A 12,180-nucleotide genomic window follows, 5' to 3' on the forward strand; every position below is an offset into this window, starting at 1 on the left:
CAAAATTTGAAAACCACTGGCCTGGAGCAACAGAGGAAAATATGTGTCTGTAAATAGGGTCAGTTCAGTTTACTCTGCTGGGGATATGGAAAAGAAGGGGAGACTTGGTAACGAAATACGAAAATCAGTGGAGTGATATAGGAAGAGTAAGTTGGTAAAAAGAGTTTCAAAAAACAATAAACTTTTCACTGATATTGACACGACTTGTTTCCAGATCAATTCAACATGACCAGTTGATTTCGGGTCATGAAAATGAAATAGTAGATCCACAGTAAATAGTAATTTGTCTTCTCTCTGCACTTAAGGGTTAAATTGGGATGATCCATCTATATTGTCATGTGATCTCTTTCCAAAATAGACATTTATTTAAAACGGTTGAGACTAGAGGTTCAATCCATAAAGATCATATAAGTTGTATTTAATAGCACTGAACTTTATCAAACTAGATGAACACTTATATAAGGAGTGTCTCTTGGTGGTACTAGCCCCATATATGGGGATTAGTTTGGGAAAAATAATTCCTAGTAATCTGAGGCAGATTTACCAGTAATACATGGGGGTAGACTGTGCTATATTAGTCAGGGGGTTAGATTTTGGAGTAAGTCTTAAAGATAGTTTGGCCTAATTGAATGAACACAGTCTTTGGCTTGGTGTCAATTTGGGTTCAAATACATTAGTTCTGAAATACTGAACCAGTTTTGAAAATCTCTGGAAAATCATATTAAAATGGTGATGATAAAAAAATGGTGACAATAGGGTTGTTATAAGTAGAATAGTTACAGGGGTTCAGCAATGTTTAATATATGGTAGGTATTCAATAAGTAATGGTTGTTAATACTAATAAGATTGCCTCTTTCTTTTGTTACCACCTTCTCTTTAAAAATGGTCATGGTGCAATTTTCCTAGAGGCTACATTCGTTTCTGAAATTACTTGTCAATCGTGCTAGTCAAAGTATTTCCTGAAGATACAGTGTATACTGAAAAGTTGGAATAACTGACCTTTCAGTCCATACCTTCCCAAGTGAAATGTTTCTATTCATACTAAATTCCTGTACAGAAATACGGTAACAGTATTGATATTAGTTAAGTAGCAGTCCTTTCTGAGTCTATAGATCTAGTTCATAGGGCAATTTTTTCAGTCTTTATTGTGTTTCAGTTGTCATCTAAACAAATAAATAGGATGGAGAGGAGCTGTGGTGGTATTGGGAGAAATTAGTGTTCTTACTATGACAGGGGGGTAAAAGAAGGGAGGACATTTTAAAATTCTATTTTTCATATGATTATAGCATGGTTTAACCTTTAAGGAGAACAGCAATAGATAAAATTCCATAATAAATTCACCTGAACTTTCAAATTATTTTGTTCTATTGAAATTCTAGACTGTCAACCATTGGTATAAACCACATTGCTAGTCTGAAACACCTAGAAATAAAATACAGGAGTTTCTGAAGCAAATTAGCAAATGATAAGGAATTTTTTTATATCTAGGTGTCTTGTACATATCCTTATCCTTATTCCTAAATTATCTTCAAAAATTTTTTTAACGTTTATTTTTGAGAGAGCGAGAGAGAGCACAAGCAGGGGAGGCGCAGACGGGGGTGTGTGTGTGTGGGGGGGGGGACACACAGAATCTGAAACAGGCTCCAGGCTCTGAGCTGTCAGCACAGAGCCCGATGTGGGGTTCGAACTCACAAACTGTGAAATCATGACCTGAGCCAAAGTCGGACGCTTAACTGACTGAGCCACCCAGGCATCTCCTAAATTATTATCTTAATGGTTCTGTTGTTTTATTTTATGGGTAGTTTTGGCACTTATGTATGATCCTTTGGTATTGGTGCTCAGAATGTTTGAATGGGAAGCTAGGGACAATTTCTACAAAACGGCAAGGGCAAATAACTGCCAACTAAACCGTTCTCTCATATCCCACTTAGCTTTCAAACAGCATTGAAGAAGAAACAGTGAAGAACCTAAAATGTACCTGTTATATTGAGAAGAGGGAGGAGAAAAAAAATTTCTAACAACAGGCAATCCACTCTCAACAGAATTTGTTGCGAACTGACCAACAAGATTGCTATTGCAAAGCACCACCAGGCTTAAAGGCTGCTTTATCATATGGACTATTTCTGCAATGGAATTTTATGTGCACAGAGATTTTTGAAATTAATGAAATACACATGTGTATACACACTTCAAAATACACTTTGGTAACTCTTAAGCACGGTCTCTGATAAACAAATGGGCACCAGAAGGAGAGGTCTAGGGAGAAAGGTGTCACTCTTTTCCATGTGATCTATTGACAGTGGTGGCACTGTATACTGGAGGATTCGGGCGCCTAAGTAAAGCATCTGGGACAAAAACCCTTATGTGTTCTCTTCTCCTTCAATCACCAACCTTGGTGGTTTCTCAAGGCTAAAAACAAAACAAACAAACTCATTATGATGTTTTATCTTTGCACACTCTAGTAGTTACGGGTCCTCTAAAGTAGAACCATATCGTTCACAGTTCAGTGCCCTTCCTGATTTCCTTTGTTAAACATCATTATTTGTAACGTAATACGTTCAGTAGACCAAGGAAATAGAGGTCAAAGGTAGTATTTGATTCTCAGGGGCCCCTGAAATGATAGCAGTGGTGTATTACTTAGCCACGTAATTTAAGGTTGTTTCAGGTACAATGCCATTTCAGGGTGTGATGTTAATTTTTAAAATTCTTTTGTCATGCAGAATGTAAGAAATGATTATAGAATGTGTAGAAACAAGTAATGCTTCCAAAGAATAAGACCTCATACAGATAATAAAAGTATTTCTATAAAAAAATTAAAGCATAGGATGATTGTACAGTTAGTGTAAACAGTTTGATCTTAAGAAGGACCAGGAACAAAATTTCATTTTGTGTGGCTGAAGAGATACATACATGTGACAAAACTGCCACTTCTTCCTGTTCTTTTGGGTATAAGCACAGATTGCTGCATTATTTTGTTGTTTTTAATACAGATTGTCTTATACTTTCCAATTCTGGTATTCTGTTTTTTTCTTTCACACTTCATTGATACAGAATATTATTAGAAGTTTAGAGTAGGAGGGAACCTTAGCTTCTAGCACAATCTTGTTCATTTTTTATAAAAGGAAGCCATCCTACTGAAGTTAAATGGTTTACTGAGAGTCAGGCCTTACACTGGAAGAATTAGGTCTTATTATTCTTTCTCAAATGATCTTTTAAAGGTTAAACAAATAGGGATTTGGTCTTGAGAAGTCTTATTTCTTCCATTTTGTTATATTGATTTCTTTTGCTATAGGCAAACAAAATAGTAAACCACTACCTTTCTCTTCCTTGTGTATTTGTTAGCTCTAGGCAACAGCCTCATCAAATCCACAACAAATAATAAGTAAAATCTTGAAGAGTATATATTATACTACTCCAAGAAAAATAAGACACTAAGGATTTCTGAATATAGGTATCTCACAAGAAATTCTGTCTTTAATCAGATCAAATAAACAGATTTATACCACCATTTTGATAAAGACAAAAGCCCACAAAAGCATTTTTTCCCCTAATCTTACACTTGGGAGCAAGTCTAACTTTTAACTACTATGAACATTTTTCTTAGGGATTACTTTTCCTTTTATTTGCGCCTATTATTTCCTGGAAACCAATCAACACTTTGAATAGAATAACACAGAAACTATATAAGGGGGGAAATGAGAGGGCAGACAACTCCTATACAATCTTAGAAAAAAGTCAACAACAGAAAGGAAGAAAATGTATATTTCGTTAATAAGTATTTCCTTTACATTCACATCACAAATTCACTTCACTGTAGCAGCACTAATTTCATTATGAATATGTTTTTATTTACTGGTAGATGTCACTGGCCTTAGTAAGACATTTCTCACAAAGAATATTTGAAAGAAGGTAAAGTTTGGAAAACACAATTTACCTGAAAGCACCAACATGGGAAACTCCTTGATTAAGGATGAGAAATTCCTAATTTTTTAAGCAAAACTCATTCTTGCAGGAGAATTTACCTTCTTTTTGACCCCACTCCTTAAATAAGAAGCAATACCTATAAACCATTTTAAGCTTGAACAAGTAAATACTGGAGAGTTTTACCAATGTTATAGATTCTGTAAAGGATGATGGGTTATTCATCATTAAAATAAACACTTTTTTATGTTTTAAAAATATATATTTAAGAGGGTCCTGTCTTCTAACAATTCTCTCATTTACAAACAGGAAATTATGCCACCAATTACGGAGATATGTTTTTAATGTTTAAAACAGTGCTTGAATTTTTAAAACTTTTTAATATTTAAAAATTTTTAATATTTAATAGTTAAAACTAATTAAATTTAATAAAATTTAATAAATAAAATTTGCAGATATCAATTAAAAAATTCCTCCTTAACCCTCATATTCTTTAAGGTACTTCTAATAGTACTAGATCTTTTCCTCTGGTTGAATTTAATTTATAACTAGATAATATCCTTTAAGGTTCCAGCATGGGACTTTCAATTTTTCAGATAATTTTTTCTTGGTGGTTATTAGAAAAATGACTTTAAACATACACGTTTGATATGAATGAGAAGAGAATTTGATTTTGATTTTGGGGGGGAGGGGTTTTAAAAACTATTAAAGCACTATGCTAACTTTATTTTCAAACAATTTACTGTTTAATACTCTTCCAGCAGAGAATGGAGATGATTTAGTTGTACTTGTAACCTCATAGCCCCAAAGTTTTTACTCTCTCCGCAAATCATTATAGTACCCCTTCTGGTCCCAAAGACACCTGATGGACTCTGAGTCCTTCAGTGGGGAATCCATGCCTTAAACAATCAGGACTAGTGTTACCCCTGTGTTTAGTACTGGATTTGACTAGGTTGCTAAATGAATTATTCATTAATAACCTCATCATAATAAAGATAAAAGCTCATGTTAACAAATCAAAAGATTTCAACAGTCATAGCACAACCTTTCACTATAGTTCCATTACTTATTTGCTCTCATAATGGCAAGGTCTTTGGATAACAATAAGATATTAAAAAATTAGTAAAACTTAAGTAATAATTTATTAAAGCTTTAAATATCAGTGTTTTTCATTAGAGAACATAGTTAACCTAACACTTGGTAAAATAGTTTAATATCCTGCCAGTCCTCAACTGTATTACTTTAGGAAAAAGACCAAGTCTTTTAAGAGAAGGAACAGGGAAAGACAGGAAGGGCAAGGTGGTTAGGGACAGCGAAGGGAAATTAAATATTTATACACTTTAAATTAATATATACACATATTTGCATCTTAAGTTAATATTAATGGGATTCATTCAAAATTTCCTTGAGGTTCCCTTGGTGTAATAATATAATTCAAATTAAGTGCTATGTTAACTAGTACAAGTATGGTATCTAAGTAAAAGGGGAAAAATTCATTTAAAATGACAGATCTAAAACTGATACTACCAGGACATATACACAGGACAGTGTATATATTTTCCTTTGTATGTTTATAAAGAATATATGTATAGACACATATGCTTGTATATTCAGAGTAACTCTAGAAGGATACGCAAGAAATCGGTAACACTGGTTACTTTTCACTGTCTACCTAACCGTAGCGTTTAAATTTTGTACCATACATGTTTTCCCTATTCAAAAATACTGATTAAAAACTACCAAAATAAATTTAATTTTAAAAAACAAGTCAAATTAAGAAAAAAAAACTTTTTTTTAACGTTATAGAAGAAAATATACTAATACATATATTGTTTTTCCAAGATCCACCTACGTAAGTTTTGGTATCTTTACTTTGTGACAGTAAGCGTGACTTAAAAACTCAACTTTCACATGACCTTAAATTGGGAAAAACACATTTTCCCTGTACCTCATCGCTACAGCACTGTGGACTATGGTCTGTCTCAACAGCATACTAATATCCTTATTTTCTTCCTGTGATGGGTTAGCCATTAGCCACGTTACTTGTGAAATTCAAAAAACCTCTAAGAAAACTTCAGAAGGACTATAAGAATCTTTCTTGGCAGTGATAAGTATTACACCTCTGTTATTCTGTTGGCATAGGGTCAATTTTAACTTCTCTTTGTGGTTTACTTTAGATTTTTATCCTGCCAAAGATGTTTGGTGTTTTAGTAAACACAGACTTCAAACTATGTGGTGACTAAGCAAAGCCCTTACATAAAGCTTGGAATAGGATTTTATAAATAGTTCCAATGAAAGACATTTTGAAATAAGCAGGGAAAAAAAATCTCACGTTTATAAAAATTATTTTCAGAACGCCACTTAAAAATTCAAATTAAGTCCTAATCACTTAGATATTAAAATAAACCATAAAACAAAATCTAAAGGAGTGATAGTACATACACCAGCTTTCAATGGTAGCTGCTTAGTAAAAATGAGTGTCTGAGGGTGTATTCCAATTTCATCCTCTTCAAATTGTGCAGCTCAGATAAATGTTTATTTTACTGAAAATATTTGCAAAATTACAATATAAATACATGAATATATTAAGATAGGATGATTATATATAATGTATTCTTATCCATATATATAAAATGAATGCAGTAAATATAGCATATTCTCGATGAATTGTTAGTACACAGTGTTTCTTAGTAAAGTACATACAACCTATTATTAAGCAACAATTATCTAGTTTTCAAATGTACATCTCAGGAAGTTTTTAGGATGAAAGGATACACTAAATCTCCCAATACCCTTTTTGGTTGGTGAAAGTTAGTTCTGCAAATTTTGAAATAATACTATATTGATTTTAGCAATGGTTCTGAGGCTCTTCGCATTTTCTTAATTTGAAACTTTATTTCTTTAGTCTGGGTGTTTTCTTAATGACACTGTATCAGCCAACCATGCCTTTAATTCTTACACAGTATCATGTACTGTCTTTTCATTAGTTGTTTTAACACACATCAACAATGAAACAGAATTACTAAAAAATTTTTTTCTGCACAAATTCCCAAAATTAACTTTCAGGGTATTATGGGGAGTCTCAACTAGATATAGTCTCAACTGTAATACTAATCCGGGCTAGAAGTAGTTTTTTATTGATTTTAGTTCTTAAGAATACAAATATGAACTCTACTTTAAGTGTTCATTAAATGTATTGGGAGTTGTTTCAAAAGCATCTTCTACCCTTCTCCATTACACTGATTTAATGGAAACTTGTTATTATAGCAGTTCCAACACAAACATCTGCATGCAAGAGATCACCCTACAGATTCTAACTACATAGTTATTGAAACACATCCCACCTTTCAAGTGGCATAAATGTACATCTTCTATATACAAAAGGTAAAGTGCATTATTAAATTAGTGAACTGACAGATTGTCTGCCTGGACCATATAGCTTTCAAATAGACAAATGTGAAATTCTCCCATTAGAACCAATTATTTCAAGAGGTTCCAACTAGCTTTTCCACCCTGTCGTTTACTTTTTGGCCATGCTCTTTAGTGCAAATAAGCTTGTGTTTGACTCAAGTTTAAGGGACATGGCAGTTTGGGGTTTTAACAAGGAAAATTATAAAATGTGGCAGAACTTTTAATACTTTTATAATACATTGCATCTTTTGCATATTAAGCAACAGATTAGTGTTGCTTTCAATTGCTAGGAGCACACTGCCAACTATTATGAGGAACCCGTTTCCAAATTTCATACTATTAGCTTATATTACTACAGTTTTGAGTCTATACCACATTATGCTTGGGTTATGTGCAAACATCATCAGTGTTTTAGAATTATACAATGAACTAGTAATTTTGGTTACTAACTTGAATGTTCATTTTTTGACTTCTAACATCCAGTTGCCTTAAGAGTTTAATGTCTTCAAGGCAGGGATCCTATTATTTTGAAGAATACCATGTACACTTGCAGCTCCATTTATGTTACAAATGACAATAAATAAAATGTATATTGCACAGATAAAAATAGTAGCTTATTTTATAAGATACATGGCAATACATGTCCTAATACCAGAGTTTTGAACTGGATCTTATTTGATTATGGCTAATGAATAATTGGGAATTTTAAGTATCAAAAAATTGTAACATCATTTCATTTTTCAATGAATACATATAAAAAAGTGAAACAAAAGGACTGGCAGAAGGCTTAGTGATTCTAAAGTATATTCAATTGCCGGTATATATGCATCTACCAATCTATAGCTTTGAGATGGTAATAACTTTGAAGTATACATACAATGTAGAAGATTTGGCTACTTAACTAATTCTTTACTTAAACAATTAATGCAAAATTAATATTTATATACAATGAATTAAAGATATTTAAGTCTGACATGTATTGTGTATATGTATATATACACACGTATGTATGTATATAGACACACACTCTCAAATCTTATCAGACTAAAAACCAAGAAAGAAATCATTTAGACTTAATGGATATAAGTATTTTACGAGGGAAGGTTTTTAAGAGAGAGTATACAGTCATAGCAATAGTGATAGGAACACTCGAATACTGGAACATGCACAGCTCCAGTTTGCCAAAATCTGACAGGTTGATAATTATTAATAGGCACTATGATGGGCAGGAATAACAATCAGTAGTACAGTAATTCAAGTGCACATCACTCCTTCATATACCAAAAGCTACTTTTTATCAAGTCTACAATAGTTATTTTACAGTTAGGACTGTTTAAAGATCCTTGCTACTTTTAGAGTCTCAACACCCACCATGTGCTATTAACTCTAGTATTTCCAACTATCTTCCAACCTTCGGTTGTTCCATAGTAATCCAGATGGTCCACATTTATGATGAACTAATGAGATTCCTTCACACTACTTGGGGAAACGTGAAATACAATCTGAAAACCAATACCAGCATATATGTCTGGGTTACTGATTGCTTGTTTTTAAATAAGAGAGGCCAGTAATATTATTTTCTTAACTCATAACGTTTTCTTAGTGACCTTACTTAAATGTACTTGGGGACAAACTTCTGAAGGAAAAAAAAATTATTAAAATTATTTTGAACTACTTATGGTATATAAAAGGAGAGCTACATTCTGATCTCAATCCATGCAGCCAGCTCTCATAAATGAGAGCTATATTTGGGGGTTGAAATCAGTGTCTGGCTCTTAAACATGATTATATGGACTTAATGTGTGGGAGGTGAATAAAGCCAAGATAAAAGACAATAGTTTCAATCAGAATAAAATGCAGCTCAACAGATAAAATTCTAGTCAGTTAATACAGGGTGGGTTGGTACACATATACAATATATCCACTTGTTTAAAAATTGCTTAGGTGTTGAAAAATTGCTGTGGCACTTCCTGGAAAGCAATTTTTAATACAGGTAACTGGGTGAGTCTTGTGTAAAGTAAACCTTTTTAAGTATCATAAAGAGCACCTTGGAAAATGCTTGAATTTTCCTTTCAAATATGTTTATAACCAATCTAAAATATTTTCCCAGGCTGAAAATTTATACTCTAAATGCTTTTTAGAAAAAGAGTTGTTTGTTTGTTTGTTTGTTTTTCTGGAATTAAAATACCTGTAAAAGCCAGGTTTATATTGGAAGTGTTGACACGGTTTTAAGGGTAGCAATTGCAAAAGTGCTACTAAAATGTATTATTACAGATGTATTTTTGTATCAGTGAACTGGTGCACCAACCCCTCTGAAATAGTGCTAAAGAAGAAGCATAAAATAGAACACCTTGAGTCCACGATATATTTTGGGGGAAAAAAAAAAACAAACCTCTCACAACCTTCAAATTAGCATGAAAGGCTAAAACACCAAGATTTCCATAGCAAAGCCATAGGATGAAGCCTCCCACTCAACAGTGACATAAAAGTAATTCCTAAAACTTCGGAAAGTCAATAAAAATATATGGTACAGTAAGTAGAGGTAAAGATAGGGTTATAACTAGTTTAGAACAACCAATTAAAACTCTCCCACGGCTTTGATATGGCAACTATAAACTCCAGGGTTACCACAAAATTTGAAATTATAGAATACTGTAGTAGCTGTAAGATTTGACTCTTTAATGGTACGGTTTAATACTGTTATCCAATGAACAACTGATATATTTCTACATGTACTTTTATAAATAAATATATTTGTATTATACTTGAGGTCAATTTCTGTTTCTGTGGTAACTGCCCTACAGGTAAGCTTAGCAGCTTTTAACGAAGTAGGGATGGAATACTTTTTTGGGGAACTTGTTAAATAGAAATTCACACTTCCATATTAAGTATATGTATCTTTTTCAGGATTATGTCATAGTGCAATGTAAATCTTAGTTATGGTATTTAGAAGGTCAGAATGTCACATTTTGTGCTGATTTGCATACTTCAATGGTCTGGAGCAGTTGAAGCAGCTAAACTATTTAGCTCTGGGAAGATTGGAATTCCCATAAGAATTATAATGTTCTACGTATAACATGAGAATCAGACTCCTTGAAGTATAAACTACCAGAGGTATTACTAATAACAAAGGGCCAAAAAAGAGGAAAAACTTCTTCAAATGATTATGGATCAGTACTTTTAGCCAATTTTATGATTTAAAATTTTGCCTGATGGAGTTCAAATTCACTCTAGTCGAGGCATTCTTGTTCTTCACCACTGGCCCTTCTGCCATCCATTCTCTTTTCTTTATGGCTGTTGCAAATTTTCCTCATCTCTTCTTCATACTTGATAAAATTCTCCCCAAACCTTGTCCAAGCTTTGAATGGAACAGTAATAGTATTACGGTAAGGTGGCCTCACCTCACTTACCTTCAGGAAAATTCCATATTTATTAGAGCCCACATCAAAGTAGAACCTTTTATTGTCCACTCTGAAAGAAGTCCCCTCTGGGAGTTCAAGTGGGTCATCATCTCCACCTCTTCGTTCTTCTATGTCCCCTTCGCCATAGTCTTCAATTAGCTGAACCAAGGCATCACGAAACTCGATCATTCCTTGTGCTGGGAGCACAATAGTCTGTTCTTGGCCCAAACTGTGACCAAAATAACCTATCATGCCAGTCCCCCGCATCATGGTTTGTCTAATTCTTAGGAAGCGACCCCGCTGATTTTCCTTTAGGTCTAGATAGTATTTCCTATTGTCCCTCTCTATGTAGTCTGTTTTGAGGACACTATGAGGGTGCTCTTCGGACCCTACAGAGACTGGTGGGGAGGGTGCCGAGTGCTTCTGTCTCCTCCTGGACGCTTGCTCTTTGCCGTGGCCATGCTCCTGTCGGTGGCCTTTCAGGCCCAGGTGGGCGTAATGCTCGATGAAGTCCCCTAGACAGTCCTTCAGCTCCGCTGCCACAGACAGGGACAGAGTCAGTTTACTCTTTCTGATATTGTCCTGCCGGCCTCTCCCTATCCAGACTTCAGCTATCTTTAGGAACCGGCCCCGGGAGCTTTGCTTCACGTCTAGGTAAAACCTCTTTTTCTGGATGTCCACTCGTTTGGAGGCCAGCTCCTGGATTTCGGCTGCACCCCCAGCCTGATTAGGGGTGGCTGAGGCCGCGTAGTGGGGGTAGTGGGAGTGCTGGGCCTGGGGATAGAGTCTACTCTTGCTTAGGCCAGAGCCCCCTACATTCTTGCCGCCGCGGCCGCGGCCGCCGCCGCCTCCCCTTCGCCTGGCTCTTTCCATCTTCAGCTGCAAGTGACAAACAGACACACGGGGTGGGGTGGGGGAGGGGTGTTGAGAACAATCGCAGACGCCCCTCGGCCTGCGCTGCCCCCGCCTCCGCCCGGGACCCCCACACCGGGCCGCGGTGCACGGCGCCCGCCGCCGCAGCGCCCGGCTCCCGCCTCTGCCCGACCGTCGGCGGCGACAGGCGGCGTCTCCCGGCTCCGCACCGCGCACACAGCATCCCTCCGCCGCCCCGGCCTCCCGCTCGCCGCCGGGCCGCCGGCCTCAGGCTCGGCAGCCCCGGGGTCCCCAGCCAGTAAACACTCACAGCGACACTGCCATCACCGCCGCTACCGATGCCCTTCACGACCGCCGCCGCCGCCAGCTCTCGGCCCCTCTGCTGCAGCCGCCGCAGCCGCTGCCCCCCGCCAACTCCCCCGCCGCCGCCGCCGCTCGCACCGTCCCCCGCCGGAGCAGCCGGGCAGGGGCATCGCCTGCGGCGCCCGCCGCCGCCGCCGCCCCTCCTGCGGCCGCTGCGGGGGCCGCCGCCTCTCTTCGGGCACCGGCCCGATACCCGCCGGGAGGGGAGGGG

At 36.6% G+C, this 12,180-nt stretch overlaps 1 protein-coding gene across 3 annotated transcripts in view; it reads right to left on the reverse strand.

Annotated features, from left to right (window-relative positions):
- The window catches only part of PURG (purine rich element binding protein G), a 36,700-nt gene extending 24,712 nt beyond the window's left edge, over positions 1-11,988 (reverse strand). The window contains exons 1-3 of one of the 3 annotated variants that reach the window (XM_030312306.1): positions 11,917-11,988; positions 10,743-11,612; positions 8,502-8,503 (exon numbers count right to left, since the gene is read on the reverse strand). In XM_030312306.1, coding sequence (XP_030168166.1) covers positions 8,502-8,503; positions 10,743-11,606 — 866 coding nt within the window. In that variant the 5' untranslated portion in view covers positions 11,607-11,612; positions 11,917-11,988. Of the gene's footprint in view, positions 1-6,520; positions 11,613-11,916 lie in introns of those variants that run through there. The other 2 variants (XM_030312305.1, XM_030312304.1) reach the window with 2 other exon arrangements.
- Between the last annotated feature and the right edge of the window lie 192 nt (positions 11,989-12,180).

Source organism: Lynx canadensis, chromosome B1 (assembly GCF_007474595.2).
Source record: "Lynx canadensis isolate LIC74 chromosome B1, mLynCan4.pri.v2, whole genome shotgun sequence".
Lineage (NCBI taxonomy): Eukaryota > Metazoa > Chordata > Mammalia > Carnivora > Felidae > Lynx > Lynx canadensis.